Source organism: Arachis ipaensis, chromosome B05, assembly GCF_000816755.2.
Source record: "Arachis ipaensis cultivar K30076 chromosome B05, Araip1.1, whole genome shotgun sequence".
Taxonomy (NCBI): Eukaryota; Viridiplantae; Streptophyta; class Magnoliopsida; order Fabales; family Fabaceae; genus Arachis; species Arachis ipaensis.
Genome location: NC_029789.2, coordinates 106,530,274 through 106,550,549, shown reverse-complemented (window position 1 = coordinate 106,550,549; position 20,276 = coordinate 106,530,274). Strand labels below are relative to the sequence as shown.

General features: G+C 35.4%; 1 protein-coding gene, 2 long non-coding RNA genes and 1 pseudogene across 3 annotated transcripts; all 4 read right to left on the bottom strand.

The window, feature by feature from the left end:
- On the bottom strand, positions 239-4,061 carry LOC107640863. Its single transcript, XM_016344366.1, has 13 exons — positions 3,982-4,061; positions 2,853-2,961; positions 2,590-2,730; positions 2,305-2,378; positions 2,002-2,211; positions 1,776-1,911; positions 1,651-1,654; positions 1,491-1,608; positions 1,273-1,387; positions 1,001-1,198; positions 815-895; positions 542-691; positions 239-424 (listed from the first exon to the last, which is right to left on the bottom strand). The coding sequence occupies exons 1-13, from the start codon at positions 4,059-4,061 to the stop codon at positions 239-241; spliced, it is 1,602 nt and encodes a 533-aa protein (XP_016199852.1).
- Positions 9,736-10,352, bottom strand: LOC110262476. The gene is made up of 2 exons (XR_002363315.1): positions 10,282-10,352; positions 9,736-9,935 (listed from the first exon to the last, which is right to left on the bottom strand). It is a non-coding gene; the product is annotated as an uncharacterized LOC110262476 (long non-coding RNA).
- On the bottom strand, positions 10,442-12,874 carry LOC107640864 (annotated as a pseudogene).
- LOC110262949 lies at positions 14,444-15,251 on the bottom strand. The gene is made up of 3 exons (XR_002347961.1): positions 15,168-15,251; positions 14,540-14,931; positions 14,444-14,502 (listed from the first exon to the last, which is right to left on the bottom strand). It is a non-coding gene; the product is annotated as an uncharacterized LOC110262949 (long non-coding RNA).

Here is a 20,276-nt window from a genome sequence, read left to right as displayed (position 1 = left end):
CGATCACTGTAAATTTTTTTTGCCATAACAATTTGTAACCTTACATCAAAATATTCTCATAAAATATCATTAACTTACAAAATATAAATCTAGAATATTACAACCATATATATCATAGGGTACTATTCTCATATCTAATCTTTATATTTGATTTGGTCTCAAATATCTTTTCCTTATCACAACCATATAAGGAGAACAAAAAACATATCTAAGTAGCATAAAACATAAGTAAAACAATTTAGTTATTCCCATCATTAAGCTGGGACCTCAATTTCTTTGCACCCTTGCGGTTAAACTTATTAGTGGACAGGTGCCCTTCATCCTCTAAGTTGTTAACATTGATTAATCCAGGTTTTGAACCGCCGACAGCTCTCTTAGCTGATGTTTTGAACTTGAGGCTTGAAATACATTCTTCCATAGAATCCTTTACATACGCAACCATAAAAACAAAATAAACAATTAGCTTACATCACCACCTAAGCTGCATGTACTTAATCTTTAACAAAAAAAAAAAAAAAACAGATGTGTACTAACTACTCACCAAAGTAAGTTCAGGATCATTATCACTGATGATAGCCACATCATTACTTGACACGTCAATTGAGTTGCTGCAGTCAGGTTTTGAACTGCCGACAGCTCTCTTATTTGGTGTTTTGAACTTGAGGCTTGAGATACATTCTTCCATAGAATCCTTTACATACGCAACCATAAAAACAAAATAAACAATTAGCTTACATCACCACCTAAGCTGCATGTACTTAATCTTTAACAAAAAAAAAAAAAAACACATCTATGTAGTGTACTAACTACTCACCAAAGTAAGTTCAGGATCATTATCACTGATGATAGCCACATCATTACTTGACACGTCAATTGAGTTGCTGCAGTCGGCCTCCTATGGGAATTCAAACCCTAATGGAAATTATATATTATACTCAATAGTCAAACAACATTGTATGAAAATCTATTCTATAACTATAACATGAGACTACACACATACATGGACATGAGCAGATTGATTAGAGGGCATAATTGTTGGGAGGTTCTTGAGGATAATATCCTCATCATCACAAATTTTCATCACGGTGTAAACTGGATCATATTGCTTTATATTGGAAGATTTAACATTAATCTTGAAAAGCACCTTCTTATCCATCATGTTATTAAGAGATGGTGGATAATCATCATCTCCAACTGCCTACAAAACCTCACACCTAGCCATAATTAGTTCTAAACATTTACTTTAATGTTATATCAAACAATCACACTTACATCCTCGAGAACGATTTTGTCTACCTGCTTCCCACATAATTGAGTTGTCTCCCTATCCCACAAAAGCAGGTTGATGCTACCTGATCCATCATAAACCATTACTTCAACCTTGTACCTAACATATGATGAAACATTGGAAAATTGGTTAATATTATATTGCAGTTATACATACACTATTTCGATAGAAATAGTATATTGACTTATGTATTGTTCAGAACCTTATTGCGGCTGCTCCATGTGTGTGGCCACACTTCCCACATTCATATCGATCACCAATGGGGGTTTCAACCTTCTTGGGACACCTCCTACATGCTTTATAAAACCAATCGTTTTTTCCTGCATTTATTGAAACAATTTCCCCAGCAAATCATATGGGACCTTCCTGCAATGATTTTAAAATAGTAAAATAATATTTAGATAGTGTCGTGGTTACTTTTCACACTAAAATAAATGGTTTCAACTGTCTTTGAAAATGTTCCATTGAAATAACTAAAACATAACACCTCAACAGAGTTTAGTGCATCCTTGATAGTCTTTACACTGACAGATCCACGGTTAAATTCATCATTTGCAGACCACGCAGCCGGAGAGGACACCTGGCTAATCCTAGTTGAGCTCGATGGACCGCCACTGAGTAATCTACATATAACAAATTAGGTCCCACACATATGAAGGCTTAGTTCATCCAACCTTAAAAGGTGATACATTAATTTTATAAATTACACTAACCTGCATCTAAAACTATCAATTTCTTTTAGTGTTGGGTTTATGTGAACTTTGGAGATATCAAAATTGCTCTGAACTGAAGTTTTACCATTCCACCTTGTTGCTTTGAAATATTGAAGGACCACAATAAGTGTCTCAACTCTCCCATCATCAAGATGTGGAAGAATGTGGTCCACCAACTGACCAAACAATGTGCAACTCATTTTGTTATTCCTGAGAATAAAATAGCAAATGAAAGAAGTCTGTTGGTTATGTTATAAGAAAATCGATATCAAATCAATACATTCATGGTCGCACAATACATACTCAAGATCTTCCAAAATAACGACCATACGCTTAGTCATTAAACCCCTGCTAGTGATCAAGTCTCGCGGGTCTTCCTTATAAAACAAAAAGATGTTAGAACTCAAGTACACAGATACACTCATCATGCAAATAACACCAAACAAAAATACACTCATCAAACATCTCAGAATGTTCCAATCTATCTACTGTTAGAAGATCACTAAAAGACCTCATCCTAAATGCTTCTAGAGGAAAGCTTGGTTTATCCACATGATTAACCATTGTTCTATAAGAGAATGTTAGTACCATCCTACTAACACCATTCTTCGAGATGGTCTTATTGTCAAATACTATGAAGTTTGTCATTGTGTACATCTCAAACTCTATGATGTTACCACTCCATTTCTCGGCTAGCGCCCTCGGAATAGTGGCATAGATCCTACCACCCTATTTTAAACAATGCAAAAATAAATCAGCATCAATATAAGGCAAAATATTCTTGAAACATGATATACTAAACCGATAACAAACATGTTGTCTAGATAAACAATTTTTAGATTTATTGTTACCTTACAATCTTGAAGAATCATTTCAATTGAACCAATCTCCTTCTTATTATATTTACTTGGAACTTCCCATATCCTAACAATATAAACTTTGAAATTCCAATCTAGTTTCCTGGCGTTCACATCAGTAACAAAATCAAAATTTTCTATCATGATGTTTCAGGTTACACAGGATAAAGGATTCAAGGCTTATGAAGGAAAATATTTGTAGGAGAATAACAAAATCTTTCAAAGGGGGGGACCACTTTTTAAACAAACACACTACAACTATTTATCATGTTTTTAAAGTACACATGTAGGTATGGTGAATTTACCTTTTTACCCTACGTTTTTGTTGTATATGAGCAGCTATAATTGTTACTTTCCTTTTTATTTTGCCACGTGTTAACAACTCCAGCTATACACTTGTCAAGCAAATAGACATGCACTAGTTGTCTTTTATAAATTAATAGATATTATATTTAGTAAGAATTATTTTTTTCTATGATTATGTATTTTATCTTAACTATAGGCCAGGAGACATCTGTTGGGGAATACCTAGAGAATTAAAACAGGGACTCATAAGGTACAAATTCCATTAAAATAAAAGATAAGAAAATAAAGAATACACACTTTACAAAAAGTAACTAACCAAAAAATGCAAAGAAAAGGAGTATCATTGTAGCAAAAAAAAAGTATATAACAAAACAAAGAGAAGAAAACAAAAGAAAGTATTGTTGTGGATACTAGAATGTGAGATGTTTATTTTTTAACAAATTGATATAGTTGTGCAAATAGTTCATTGTTTTGGGAGCATACCAAGCAATACAAACCTTATTTTTTTTGTGTTTGTTTCGATACAATGATAAATTCATACGTACCGATACGTTTAAAATATGGACAAGTAATAATAAGTCATGTGGAATTTATTTTTTGCATCAGCATTTATTTTTTTTAAAATATATATTATATCACCACTTTTACTAAAACACCNTTAATTTTATAAAGAAAAAGTATATGAAACCAACTCCTAATCAGCCAAAAATAGAACAACTCAATTATTTATAATTATCTTAATTAATTTTATTCATTTATAATTTAAAAAATTTGTTGTTAATGGTTTTTAATGCAAAAATTAGGTTTGAAGGGATACATTGAGAACTTCCTGACGGGAATCACGCTGAAAACCCGCAACTGATCCGTGTCTTCACTTTCCCTCCCGGTGCGGTGCATCTAAATTCTCATCCAAACAGCAAAGGCACCAACCTCCTCCATCCAAGGCATACTCAGGGTGCTCCCTTATCGGTTATCCTCGGTCCTTAATGCCATTAGTGGTGCTGCCATTGATGGTGGTGCAAGTTCTTCCCGAAAACGATGCAAGAATTCACTCTTCTTCCCATCAATTGCCTCCACCCTCTCCATTGAATCATTCAACCCGTGGCTCCCTTGTCGCTTCTCCCCGGTTTGTGCCGCCATTGGCCGTGACGTTCGTGAGCGTGGTTTTCCCGCAAAGACCATCACGCATAGTGTTTCCTGCACATAGAAGCTGCCGTCGCGGTTCAAAGCTTCCGGAAAAGAGTAACATCCATGGAGTTCTCAATCCCGAAAGGCAGATCGAATAGCACATTGATCAATTCAAACAAGGGAATGAAGAATTGAGTGTGGGTGAAGTTGTTATTCAAGAGGGGTCTAAGGTATGTTGGATAAGCTGTTCCTGCATTGTTTGAAATTTAATGACAATGTGTTATATGAAAGTTTGTTATTCATGTTAATTAGATGTTTTTATGGTGAGTTGAGTACTTTGAATTATCAAACCAGAGAAAGAAAATGGAAGATAGCAGTTATTAATTAATAAGTTAACGAGTCAAAGAAACAGTGCATATTATTATAAGATAGTAGAATTTGAAATCAACTAAAACAATGAGCTATTTTTATATATAAAAGGCATATCTTCAATCTATTTTAGACCATCCTCATCACCATACGTAACCAAATAATCAAATAAATACAATGAGTCTTCATCGAGTCTTGTCCTTCTTAGTATCCTTTTGTTTGATAAACTTCATAATTAGAATCAATGCTCAGGTTGTAACTGGACATAGTCTTGTTCACCAAGAATCCTTACTTCTCCATTTGAAAGAAAGCCTTAAATTCAACCCTGCCAAATCCAAAAAACTAGTTTATTGGAATGAAAGTGATAGTTGTTGTTAATGGAAGGGAATATCATGCAACAAGGGACATGTAATTGGTCTTGATTTGAGAGAGGAATTTATCACTAGAGGTTTAAACAATTCTAGTCTCTTCAACATGCACTATCTGCAGAGTTTGAATTTGGCTTACAATGTCTTTGGCTCTCCAATTCCTTATGAGATCAAGAAGCTAAAGAATTTGAAGCATTTGAACTTGTCAAATGTTGGTTTTTATGGACAAATTCCAAAAGAGATCTCTTACCTCAAAAAGTTGGTCTCTTGGACTTGTCCACTCCATTTACCTCAAAAATCTCGTGTTATGTGAATGTTTCTTATTCATGTTAATTAGATATTTTTTACGATAAAATATGCTTGACTCCCATATATGTTTGCACTATTTTTTTATGTTGTTTAAAAAGTTGTTGTTGATTCATATATATTGTTTTTGTTTTTCTGTTGTGTATTTTGTAGGATGTTGTTGACCTTCAGACAGATAATGATTATGATGGTTCTATAGAGAAAGGATTTGAGGCTTGTACTAATTGGAATGCATTGGATGGTGGCGGATTCATGTCCCTGTTGAACTCTTTTGAGCATAGATAGTTATTCTTTCGTTTGGTTGTACATTTTAGCTGTGGTTGGTTTCTCATACTTAGCTAGATTTCGTGGTTCTTTTGACACAAATTAATAACCTCTGACATTTTTTGCTTTGTAACTTGCATTGGTTTTGTTATGACACATTCAATAAAAGAATTAAAAGGACAACTGTGGTTATCTTTTATTTAAATATTAATTATTTTAGGACTGTCATGGTATTAAGATCAAGAAGTGCCACTTATTTGTTGTAAAAAACAAATGGATTACATCCAAGAAGTGCCACTTCTCAATGAAGTACACGCATTCGCGAATGAGTAACTCTTCAAACTCGGAAAACATGTCCAGAACCATCCAATTCGCAATGAAAAGAAACATCCTAATACATATCAGAAGCACCATTTACTTAAAAACTTGGATAAAGTCACCAAGGCCAACACAAAGGAACCTGCCGATTATATTGATTACGACAGAAGGCCATGCATTGCTTAATGTAACAGCAACTTAATAATTTCAGCAATAGAAAACAAGGATAAAAAAATAAATTCACTTCCATTTAGTTAACATCAAGCCGCTTAATGGAACGAAGTGCCACCTAAATGTAGTCACATACAAATAATGAGGTATATTACACCAAGCAGAGTAGACTAGATAGCATAATAAGGCAATACATTGCTTAATGAACTAGAGACATCCACAACTTGACAACTAATTACTTGACCATTGTAAATTCTTAACACATGAAACCTGTTGAGGAATATCTAAAAAAAAAACAAGACATTCACTTCTCAATGAAGTATACGCATCCGCAAACGCATTGCACGTGATAAATCGAAAAATATATCCAGAACCATCTAATTTACAATGAAAAGAAATATCCTATTGCCTATCAGAAGCACCATCCACTTAAAAGTTTGGATAAAGTCACTAGCAACTTCACAATTTCAGCAGCAGAAAATCATATACCTGCAGTGAAACCGAATTTTTCAGGCTTAGATGAAACTACTGCAAGGCAGAAAATGCCATATAAACGTCCACAACTCTAGCACAAGGAATCTATAGAAAGAGTATGGCAACTGTACGTTTACATGATTTTTACCTAGGTATCTGCTTCTTCAGTTGTCTCCCCCCTTACTTGGCTTTCTCATGAGTAACCCCGCATCCTGCATCAATCAACACCCTTTGTCCACCACTAACCAAGTATCATCCGGTATTTTCTATTCATCCATCAGAAACATTAAAGTGTAAGTTGGAGTTGGTTTAAAAAAAAAAGAATGAGAACGGTAATGATTAATAAATCAGAACATGGCCATGAAAATGGTAAATAGAAAAGTCGTTATGATTATAAAAAATCTTTTGAATAACTCAGATAAAAACTAATCTTCAACTTCAACACCACATCCCAATTTTTATTTAAATTTTATTTTATTTAATTTTTGTTAAATCTGAGTAAATATTAAACTAAAAATTATTAGAAAGATTATGGTAGTTACAAAGTTACTAAAAAAAGAATGGAGTGAAGTTTAAATTAGTACAAATTTTTTCATGTCAATCAAGCCAAATTGGTTCATAATTTTTTTTTGTAATCTTAGTATTTATCTCATGCTAATGGAAAGAAAGAAGGGAGTGGATGTTTTGGTGCAAGTTAAACAATGAAGAATAAATATGTGATGCACCCAAGAAATTTTATATGATACTTGGTGTTGTGTTGGGTATGGGTGAGTCTGTGGAAACAAAAGATTTTTGGGGAGAATTCTACCCAATGATCAGTATCTTCCAAAATTAGAACTCTAATACTAAATAAGATTTTAATTTAAGCAAAACCACTATGTAGCGGTCCATTATGAGAGATAAATTACAAAGGTTGATTCATATTAAGTTGGTATATTTTTACTCTAATTGGGAAGGAATTGATTCACATGAAACCCAAACATTTCCAATCCTTTTAAAGTGATAAGTGCAGAACTTCATATACCTCTTACTGCAGGGATTTATACAACTATTAAAAGAAAATAACACACATAACTGATACAATATTTCTTTGAATTGACAAAGCTTCAGAAAGAGGAAAAACCATTCCCAATAAATGCAAATACAACTTTAGGCTATTTTAGTAGTTAAAGTTTAAAGTTGAAGATATTACAAACTTAGTCCATTACTTGGCATGCTAACAACAAACCATCTCTATCATAGTATCACAGTCACAAGTTTAGTTTCGTATCTCCTAAGCAGAAAAGGATTAATGTTATTGTCGTGCTATCCAACCACATATTAATAAAACAATCACAAGAGTGAGTTTTTCTAGTTCAGAAAACTGATATCTGATAAGAATTTAAAAAGCTAGATTCAAGTCAAGGCAAGTTGAGGCTAAACTGACAAGAACAAAGGAATTCTAGGCAAAATTCTAAGGCAATTAAATCATTAGTTAGAATATATATTATAATTCAGTCAAAATTATTCAATGTGACAAAGCATATTGATATTACTAAGCCTATAAATTCATAGGACAAGCCCTATTGCAAACATCTAGTAGCTCAAGCCAATGAACTAGTGTTTATACCAAAAAGGAATAGCAAGATTCATACAAGTGATCATAACACTATATGCTAATTTACAGTTCCTAGACAATTATATATTGTTGTGCATGATTTTAATATTTTTCACTAATAAGTGAGATCTCGTTCTAAATTAGTGGAACAGAGTTTCGGTGTTTTCCTAGTAGTTGGCAGCTACAAACAATATTGGAGAGTGATAACATATTTTCATCTTGTCTTACCTCAATAACAAGTGTTGTGTAGTCACCACATTCAACGAAGTGACACCTTTTTTTAAAAGGAACAGCGAACACCGACATGCAAGGGAATTCGAGGCTAGAGAAGGAGAAACATCTTGTTCCTCGTGCCCTGGGTGGAACGACGTCGCCGCATATGAGATTGGGGAAGCTCCGATTAACGCCCGAAGAAGCACGTCGAGGAGATGGGAGCGTCGCGGCGTTCTGCAGCGGTGTACGGTGGTCGACTATTGCCCACACGTTGTGGGTGGAGGCACGGCGTCCGATGAAGGCGGAGGAGAAGCTTACCAGATGATCCTTGTACTTTGGCGCAGCTGTGGATGGTTTTCAAATTCTTCTGCGGTGAAACGTTGAAAGTAGAGAATAGGGTTTGGTTAGGGTGATTTTTGTTTACCTGGATGAATTTTGAGATGTTGCTGAAGTGAGGTGGGCTGAGGGGACCCAGCCCAAGAGGAGTTGGCAAGTTTTTGGCTGGACCCCCTCTTGGTTCCCTAGCATTATTGTTTTATAAAAAGTTTTAAACATCCTTACTTCATTCGATTAGACAAAAATACCCCTTTAAATCAATCAAATTTTAGAATTTAACTAATCCTAATTTTATAGTTTCAAATAATTTAAACAACAAAACAAAAACATATCAAGAAAATAAAAAATCAAAATTGTTCTTTCATTGTTCTTCATCTTCTCACGTTGCTCTCAATTCCATTCAATCTCCGCTGCTAAATCCATTCCTGTCACCACAACGACACGACACTGTTCCTGCTTCGTACCCAATAGTGATGGTAGCATCTTCAACCTCGCCATGAAGAACACCTTGCTCACCACCCTCCTAGTCTTCAAGAACACCATTAGAGAANAGTGATGGTAGCATCTTCAACCTCGCCATGAAGAACACCTTGCTCACCACCCTCCTAGTCTTCAAGAACACCATTAGAGAATGTAACCACCTCAACCCCTCCTAGTGCCCCTTTATTATTTTTGTTACTGAATTATAAAATCTCAGTTAGGACAAGTGCACCGAACAAGGAGAAGATGATAGAACACATTAAGGACAAAGTCGAAGTCCCCAGGTCCACTCCTTGGCCTCTCCCTTTCAAGCTCATTTGACTGCTGCCTCTACTTTGTAGGGTTTTGAATTATGTTCTTCCTGCTTTGGGGTAACAATAATTAAATTACTAGATTAGCCTTATATCTGTGTGAGGGAGGTTTGGGTATGAGAAGCACATTTCATTACTTGGCTTTGTTGTTCTGCATATACATATATGGTGGTGTTATTTCTTAGTAGTTACGGAAGACTTAATCAATGCTGTCCTTACTTGATTTGAGTTTTTCATTCACAGTTGATTTTCAATGTTTTATTAGTCAGTCATCGGTTGTTAGGCTCATTTCAAACAGTATTTTCCTCTATGTGTTTATGATATTGAGATTTTTCTATTCTGAAAATCTTTGAGGGAAATTCTTGCTCAAAAGAGTGACCCATGTATCTGCAGAAAGGATTAATTAAAACACAAAGGATAAATGAATTAGACAAAACTAGACAGAAAAATTAGCTCTCTCTTTCAGGTTGCGAATGTTATTTTCCTCTGGATATTGTAGCTCCTCTGACAATTGAAGAAACAAATCCGAATGTGAGAAACCAAATGGCCATGTATTGAGTGTCGTGGTGACTTAGTTACTGCTTCATATCCATGGCTCTATAACATCAAGGCCACGGTTTTGATCTCTTGTCATGCCCTCTCCATCACTTGAGGGTGATTTATCAACTCAGCTAGACCTCATTCTATAGTTAATGCTGAAGTGTCTGTTCCTGCTATAAATATGTCCTACAATATTGATGAAAATGAATTAAAACACAAAGGATAAATGAATTAGACAAAACTAGACAGAAAAATTAGCTCTCTCTTTCAGGTTGCGGATGTTATTTTCCTCTGGATATTGTAGCTCCTCTGACAATTGAAGAAACAAATCCGAATGTGAGAAACCAAATGGCCATGTATTGAGTGTCGTGGTGACTTAGTTACTGCTTCATATCCATAGCTCTATAACATCAAGGCCACGGTTTTGATCTCTTATCTTGCCCTCTCCATCACTTGAGGGTGATTTATCAACTCAGCTAGACCTCATTCTATAGTTAATGCTGAAGTGTCTGTTCCTGCTATAAATATGTCCTACAATATTGATGAAAATGAAATTGGTAAGTTTAAAAATTAATGCTTCTAGATATAATTTATATGAGAAAGTATGAGGAGCCAATGTATGTATTGTACAATATATACAAAGCATAAAACCTCATGAAATGGCATGAATTCATACATGGTTGATTAAATCAAAGGAAACATGAAAATCTACCAAATTGGCTTGCTTTTGGCTCAAGAAAGTGCATAATTCAATTGAAAACAAAAGAAAAAGGCTAGTGAAACTAGGCTAAGATGACTTGTCATCAACAATGAGGGTTAAATTGCAATTAAAATCAAATCATAGTCATTAATTAATTTTGAATAGTTTCTAATTTCAAATTTAAAATAAATTAGGATTGCAATCAGTTACACCAACACACATACCCTCTCTCTATACAGTCTTACCCTCTCTCTCCCTTTCTCCTCGGTTCTCCCCGCCGTGCGTAAAGGTCACCCTCCACCATTACCTTCAGGTCGTGTGCGTTTTTCTCGCCGCACCGCTCCATGCCAGCGACTCCAACCAGCACTTTTCTCACCACCATAAGCCCGCCGTGCGCAGAGGTCACCCTCCACCATTACCTTTCGATCATGTGAGTTGTTCTCGCTGCACCGCACCATCGCAGCGACTCCAACCAGCAACCAGATATTCATTTCATTATGTATCTGGATGGTTAATTTATTAAACAAAATGGATGGTCATTCTGCGTATATGATACCACTTATTGATTACATGATTATCTTTATGCACAAATATCTGATGTTATTGTCTATATATAACTGGATGTTCACAATTACTGTACGCGTGGATGGTTGGTTTTTGGGTGCGAGGAAGTTCGGTGCTGCAGTTCGCGTCCACCACGATTATTCAACCAGCTCACGGTCGGATGTTCAGCCACGTTTGGTGCAAAGAAGTTCCTTCCCGCGAGGGGGTAGGAGCCCAATTTGGGTCGGAGGAGTTGCGCGTGGAGATTGGGCTGCAGTTCGTGTCGGAGGAGTTGCGCACAGAGACTAGGCTGTAGTCACGGTGGGATGTGCCACAGCGACGGTGTGAAGGAGTTGCGGCCAGTGAGGGAGGATGCTCGCGAAGAAGGGCGGGCGATGTGGGTCTGCTAGGCGTGGATGCAGGTTTCAGCGCACACGGTGGGCGGCGTGCGGGTTCTGCGAAGCAAACGGGAGGGGTTTTGGGGGGGGAGGGTAACTGTGAGAGCAAAACGATTAATGGGGAAAAATTGGAATTAGGGGTAAATTGGTGGTAGGGTAAATAAAATTAATGCTTCTAGATATAATTTTTATATATACGAGAATCTGAAACTTACCAAGATGAAGGCCTTGATGTTCTCTTTAGTCAAATGTATCTCAGAGTTATCATCTTCATGTATGTCCAATAATATATCAAGTAGGTCTTTGATTTCACCATCTTCTCCTTCCTTCTTCCTCTTCATCCTTTCCTCTTGATGTTCCTTGATCACTCTCTCCATCATGGAATCAAACCTGTTCCGAATCTCCTCAACCCTTTTTCTGATACCTTGCAAGTCCCAATTCTTGAGGAACCAAATGAAATCCGAAGTATTAAACTTCCTGGTAAGTTCTACTGTGTCCTCACCAGCTTCCGTACCTCCTCAGCCTCACCATCATTTTCCATATGGGTCTTGCTCATGATCATCCTCGAGATAACGTTATTCGAAAGCTTTAAGAGTTCTCCTCCAACATCAACAGCCTCACCAGCCATCCCTCTCTTAAGCAATAACCTCAAGAATCTCTCTGTCTCTTGCCTCCTCAATGGTAAAAGCTGGTTTAGCGTGTCACATCCGAGAAGTTCAGACATGCAAATCTTCTTCATGAACTTCCAGTAAGGTCCATATGGGGCAAAGGAGAAGTCTTGAGAACCATATGTAAGATAATCATAAGCAAGATTTCGAGGCCGATTTGAGAAGGAAGATTCATGAGTCTTGAGGAATTCTTTTGTGGATTCTGGTGTGGAAGCTACTACACAAGGGATAGAACTAAGTTTAATGTGCATTATAGGTCCATAGCCGATTGAGAGTTTGTGAAGAGTTTGGTGAGGAATTGGAGCAAGAAGATGAAGGTGTCCAATTATGGGAAGGGACAGTGGACTTGGCGGTTTGTTATGAGACTTGTTCTGTTTTCTGTTGAATATGACTCTAACTATGATTGTGGAGATTAACCATATCATGAAAAGTTGAATATAATCTTTGTAATCATAAGTACCAGCCATGTTATGAAACTTCCTCTTCATAAAGTTGTGTATATAGGTTATCATGTGGTTCTATCTTATATAATTAGAAATGTGATAGACTTGGTTAATTTAATATTATATTTGTTATGTTTGATATGTTTTGTTTTGTGCTTTGATAACAGGCATGTAAGTGTTTGCACTTTGCTCAAACCTTTTTGTGAAGGCCGGCAATTATTGAGGTATCTTGTGACCAAATTCAAACACAAACCTGTTTGCACTTTGCTCAAACCTTTTCATCCTGTTCCAAATGGCATGGCGTACTTCAACAAATATCCTTCTACTGCCGGAATTACATCATATCCTCAGTTTTCCCATGTCTCGCAGTATTCTAGTGGACCCAGTGACAGCAATACATGGGCTGGACTTTTGAATGATGTCATCAACAACAAAAAGTCATAGAGTTGTAATCTATATATTATATTTTTAATTTATGCATGTTAAAATTGCTTATTATATCTCCCTTTCTCTAATAATTCTTCATGCATCTGTACAGGATTTGCCACAGACCTTTCCTGGCCATCCATGGTTGGACACTCCGGAGGGACATGCTGCTCTTAATTAGATGTGTTCTTGTTGTTTATTCTTTTTGTGATGCTGATGTTGGATATTGTTAGGTAGATTTGATCTGCTCTTCCTCCTTATTCTAAATTATTTTCCCCTCTCTTAAGTTCTTATTGGCATGATCTAGCCCTCTTGTTTTCAGGATGCTTGTATTGTAGGTCAGAATTGTAAATTTTAATACATTAATAACTTAATTGTTACTGTTATAATGTGAATAAATTAATTCACTTATGAAAGATTGGACCGATGAGGTGTCTGATCAGGAGTTATTGAGGTACAAGAACATTGAGGTGGACCTTGTTTCAATGCTGCATGTTAGGTTGGCTTGTGTGGCGCCGCAGCTGGAGAAGAGGCCAACGATGGCAGAATTTGTAAACATGATTGAAGAGATCAGGGTAGAGCAATCACCCCTTGGAAAGGACTATGATGAATCAAGGAATTCACTTTCACCTTCCATTCCCACCATTGAAGATGGTCTAGCTTAAGTGTTAAGAGCACTTTTTAATACTTGGTATATATAATTGATGTCATTGTAGAATTAATAGTTTAAGTAAATTTCTCTGCTTCTCTTCCTGTGGCATTGTCTCACTGCACCTTGCTTATTGGTGTTAATTTAAGTGTTCTTTGTAAAATTTGAGAGCTTTGTGGAATTCCATTGTTAAAAAATGAGTTTGTGCTTTAGAATTAATTTTGCATCAGTAGTTTTTTAGACATAACCGATAAAAATGGTGGAATGCATTAGGTTCTTGTGCAATTTGGAGATATTGATTCATTAACTATGTTTCTTTAAGTAATTCTTTATTGGAACCACTATGCTTAGATGCAACTTCATCAAAACTATTTTTAATCTTTCATATGCAACTTCGAAATCATGCAGTCTTATAATGAGCTATCATGAAGGTAGGCATGCTCAGATATAACATAACTTTCAAATTACAGCTAATGAGTATCCAAATTATTAAACACAATATTTCTATGCTAATACTTTGGACTAAAAATTTTACCATCCATAATGACTTGCAAATAATAAAGTTGGATTTTGAATTAAATTACTCCAAATATATTTATATTTCTTAACAAAGGAAGCTTACTACTACTACTACTACTACTACTACTACTACTACTACTACTACTACTACTACTACTACTACTACTACTACTATTCATCTAGGAATGATATACACAAGCATTCTTTTTTCTTTTCTTTTCTTTTTTTTTTCCTACAGAAATACATACTTAAATACAACACCATTTCAAATCCTAGGGATAGAGAACTTGAGATTTCAGCTCCAAAACATAGTTTTCATTGATTACACCATGTACTCTGAAACTGTTGGGTCTTTTTTTATATTTTCTTCTCGAGGCATCCATCATAGTGCTTAACTTAATGGCTCTAGCTTGCTAACTAATATAACTGAATTTGGTTGAATTAAATGTTAGCTTATTGCTCCAGTTTGGTCAACTAGTGTTCCAACTTGTTCTCCACACAAAGCCTTTGATATGTTCCCAGGTTCCAATATATTGAAAACCACAACTATGCAAGTAAATGGCAAAAAATATTATCAAATATATTTAATGAAATGAAAGGTCCACTTTATGTTACTTCAGTAACTATTACTCCCTCCATTCCATAAATCAATGTTATATGGAGAGAGTAACAGTTAACTGAATTAAGGCACAGACAAGTATATCGCAATAGCAATGTATTGACTCTTCACAACAATAAAATTCAGGCACCAAAGCCTACAAAGTAGACTAAAATATACTAACCAGGAATAGCATTTTTCTCACAGAATGTCAGTGCTGTCATGTCCATAGGAGTGACTCCTCTTGATACCAGCTCCCTAAATGATAAAAGGCATAAACCAGATAAAACAGCATATTTTGATAGCTTGAACTGTAATAAAGGAACTAATTGTTCTACAAATTACATAATACAGATTTATTCATCACAAAATTGTAATATCCTGGCAAGTGGCAACTCAAGGAAGGTGAAGAATGGGTTTATGCAAATTGCTAGTAGTAAATGGGACAAAATGTATACAAATAGTTGTTTGGTGCAATTAACCTTACCCAACTTGGTATGCAGTACATCTTTCTAATCCTGTTGCAGCTACCCATGCATCCCCACAGAAGAAATTCCGACCTCCACCAATAATGGCGACCTAAAAGATCACACAGAAAGAAGCAGGCCTCAGCAAAACTGAGAAAAGTAGCAGAATACCAGATTCTGAAGGACAATAATGATTTGCTCTAGTACCTCAACACCAAGGTGGGAGGCTATTGCAACTTCTCTTGAGATTAACATAGCTACCTGAAAATTAGCTTAAAAAACAAATGGCATGAGTTTCATCATAAAGCACAGATAGTTACTATAAAAAAATCATAAGGGGGGAGATAATGATTAGACCTCTACATCAAATAATAACTTAACATTCCATAATATGTTTTACTTTTGAGACACATCAAATTGTCAGAACCACAAACTTTTGGGTCAATATTGTAGGTATCAGAGCCAGTAAGGGTAGCACCACTAATTTTCAGGATTACCCTTCGCCATCTAAAGTTCAACAACGCTTTGGACTTCATGTTATTCACTTGTCCTCCACTGCTTTGTGATGCCCCTCCATATCTGTGGTTGAAAGGGGATTAATGCAAAATTCATGATGCTTGTATTGTAGGTCCACTCCTCAATGCAGCTTGTTGTAGTTTGCAAAATCCAGCTTGTTACTTATTCATTTTCAACATTGAGAACAAGATTTTTTACTAAAAAGGGTCTATGGGTTCTCACTGAATCTAAAATCTAAAGTATTTCTTCAACGGTATTGTTGATTTGTTGCACATATGCGCTGATTATGCTAACTGGTGATTCCAACTTTTCAAGTTGTAATGTCAGATGATGCTACAACTACAATGATATCATGGCATATAGCCATATATGTTTTGCTTTTATTTTATGTTGACTGTTACTCCTCAATTTTCTTGTACCTCAATAACTCCTGATCAAACACGTCACCTGCTTCTATTACGTTTGAACAAACATACAATCGAGTAAAGTAACAGAAAAAAAGATTTATCAACCGTTAAAACTCATTCAACATCATAGATGGGATGTTGACCCATCATATTCTACTACTAACTCTAGTCCTTTAAAATTTATTTTCAAGTTTCATGTTTATTTCGGCTTGGAATTTTGTGTTTCAAGATTTGGGGAAATTTTTAGGTGGAGGATGTTCCTTACTTTAAAGATTTTACTAGCTTATATAATTTCTCTACTTTACATAATTTGCCCAAGAGAAACCTTTCATTCTATTTAAGAAAATTATTTGAGATGGAACTTTCACTTTATTAGAGACATGAGAATTAGAGAATGGGACTTTTTAATTCATTTGTCAATGTTCTTGTTCATTTTCCATTAGAAATAAGGATTTAGCTAAAAAGAACCCTACGAGTATTGGCTAAGAGAGTTAAAATAAAAAGTTTTGACGCTTCCAATGTATTACCAATTCAATCAATGCATTGGGAACTTAAAAAATTTGTATGTTCTATAAAAAATATACTTAATTAGTACGCTTAGGTCACTTGTTAGCAAGACCTAAAAAAAGCCAAATCTTTCTATTAGGAAACCTCTAATTGAAGGAACAGTCATCTTCCTATTGTTGCAAAGAACCAAAAGGGAGACAATGAGGATTACATCAAATTTGAAACAAGAGTATACAAAGTAAATCCCAAGCAAAATGTATAAATATTCAAGGATTAGCGATGAACATGAAATATTAATATTTTTCTAAAAAATAAAACAATTAAGTTTCAGAAAAGTATCAGAGAGAAAGATAAATTAGTTTAAGTACAGGGAAGAATATGAAAAACAGAGAGAAGCATATCAATCTCGACTTGGAACCACATAGAAACCCTGATACCTGAAATTCAAAAGTATACTGCAAAAAGTCAAGCATGTCAGCATTCCTGGTAGAAGAAGTATAGTGTATGCAGTACTAGTGTACTAGCTACCCCATGTAATTCAATCTGGATTACAAGAATACCAGATTCACAGTCAAAATACAATTCTTCATGAACAATAATTATGACATATACCTCTAAGTTACATTTATTGTGCTATTCCGGTAATAAAAGATCACATAAAATAAAATATAAAACATATTTTCACAAACATAATAGTGGCCAAAGTTGGATACAGTTTCCCTTAAACAACCTTCTGAAACCAAAGCAACTTGTGTCATATATGTTCAACTCTCTTCTCATGTGTAAGATTAGAGACATGAATGACGTCCAAATTCAATTTTGAGAGGATTTGCAGGACTGTATATATCAAATCAGTAATAACTAGATAAAAGTGAAACTCAACTCCTTAAACTTAATGCCTGATTGCAGAATAATAACAATCCCTAAACATCCGATTTTTGGTGTACTCCTTATCTACATCCCTATTTTACTGACCTAAGGGGAAAATATTATGTAACTTATCAAACTTAGTAATAATATGGAAAACAACAATCAAGATATGCCATTGCATTGAGCAGGACCCAATGGAGGGCAAAGAGAAAGCACAAGATTATCCAAATCAATGTTATGTCTATCTACTTGGACAAAATACATACTCGCCAAGATCCCGGCTGAAAGCACTAGATTCCCTCAACTTCATCTCTTCCTCGTAATTAACCGAAAGCAACACCAGAACGAAACATCCAAATCAATGCCTTTTCTTTTCCAAAATCAAACCCCACATGTATGTAGCTTTTGAAACAATGGACATATCATTGGATTACTGACGTGGCAGAAATTAGCATGTTAAGAAATTATTATAAGAGATACGTTGCAGGTATAGTTCTTAACCAACCAAAAATCCGCTTATGAATTTAGAAGGGTTGTCACAAAATTAGAATTAAAATACTAGAAGTGTGAATCCCAGGTCGTCTCCTAACGAGTTACAGAAAGATATGTTATTTTATTAATCAGATGTTTTCTAAAATGGTTTGAGGTGATAAATAGGAAATTAAATCAGAGAATTTATGTTATTTAAATAAAAACCTTGACCGGGAGTAGATTAGTCGGAAGGTCTATCCTTGTTGGAGTTCTCCCAAGATCAATTGATAATTGAAGGTTGTCTGCTCAGTTATCCCTTACCGGATAAAGGAAAGTTAAGCAAGTTGGAAGTCAGTTTCTACTGATAAGTTCTAATCCTCTCCCTTGGGAAGGACTAGTGTCAGTGACTAGATGGCGACCCAACGCTAAAGCCAATTATAATTTTACTCTTGGGCATTCCAACTCAAGGTCCTCCTTTCAACCAACTCCCAATCAAGTTATGGAACTACTCGCTCATTATGAATGTAAAAATCACGAAATAAGAAAGGGAAATAAAGAAAGACATGATGAATAATAATCAAAAGGATCAATTAAAAATAAAAATAGTTCTTGTATTAATAAATTCTAAAAATAATCCAATAGTAACTCTGAATAAATTAAGGATAAGAAAGAGTAAGTGACAAGTAAGAAAACAAACTAGAATGATGAAGTCTTGACGGAGGTAATAACTCTTCTCAATATCCCAATCCAAAAAGCAAAAAATCAAAATCCTAAGAACTATGACTGTGTAGAGAGAAAACCTAGAGGAGGAGTAAAATCATATCTAAAACTAAAATTATTGTCGAATGAATGTTGTTGTTAGTCTCTGCATGTTCCCTAGCTCTAATCTGCTTTTCTAGGCCGAAAACTGGTCAAAACAGGGCCCAAAATCACCCCCAGTGAATTCTGCAGATTCTGCAGATCGCGTACATCACGCGATCGCGTCATCCACGCATTCGCGTCATCCAGCGTTTTGCCTTGCCATGCGTGCACGTCGTCCACGCATTCGCGTCACTTGTGCAGTTTCCAATCTATGCGTTCGCGTCAGGCACGCGAGCGCGTCATTGCAATTTCCTCTATTTCGCGCGGTCGCATGAGCCATGCGTCCGCGTCGTTTCTCGCTGGTCACCTCCTCAATTTCTTGTGTTCCTTCCATTTTTGCAAGCCTTCTTTCCAATCTCCAAGTCATTCATGCCCTATAAAGCATGAAACACTTAACACACAGATCACGGCATCGAATGGAATAAAGGAGAATTAAAATACATAATTAAAAGTCTCTAGGAAGCAAGTTTTCAACCATGGAGTAATTTTGGGAAGGAATTGTAAATACATGCTAATCATATGAATAAGTGGGTAAAGATTTGATAAAACCACACAATTAAACACAATATAAACCATAAAATAATGGTTTATCAACCTCCCCACACTTAGACATTAGCATGTCCTCATGCTAAGTTGAAGGAGATAAAATAAATGAGTAGGAACATGTAAAACTCATGCAATGCAATGCAACCTATATATATGAATGCAACTATATGATTCTTGTCCACTTGGTTAAAAGTAAATAAGCTCTTCAAGATAATCACAAATCAAATTCTACTAATTCAATTTTTATATAGTAACAACAGATAAAAATGCAAAAAGGTAGCTCATGAAAGCAGGGAACATAGAATTTAAGCATTGAACCCTCACTGATGATGTATGTACACTCTAATCTCTCTAGTGTATAGGGTAATCACTCTATCCTTCTCTAATCATGCTTTCTAAATTTTGTTCTACACCTAACCAATCAAAAATATTTAATATACCAATGCAAACATCATGAGGTCTTTTTAAGGTTGTATTGGGGCCAAGGTAAGGGTAAGGGTACATATATGGCTAAGTAAGCTTATAAATTGAATCTTTAATTAACCCAAGCTTTCACCTAACACACATATATATATTCTATATAACTTAAATTTCATACCTAGCTACCCAAAATTTTCCTTTCACATTCCTTACTCATGTATCAACTTT

What these genes read in the sequence shown, in the direction of transcription:
- LOC107640863 (XM_016344366.1), bottom strand. Translation starts at nt 4,061, where the DNA reads ATGCACCGCACCGGGAGGGAAAGTGAAGACACGGATCAGTTGCGGGTT. An exon ending in ATTGATAGTTTTAGATGCAG is followed by an intron (nt 1,912 to 2,001) that starts GTTAGTGTAATT and finishes TGTTATATGTAG; the next exon opens with ATTACTCAGTGGCGGTCCAT. An exon ending in ATCAATCTGCTCATGTCCAT is followed by an intron (nt 896 to 1,000) that starts GTATGTGTGTAG and finishes GAATTCCCATAG; the next exon opens with GAGGCCGACTGCAGCAACTC.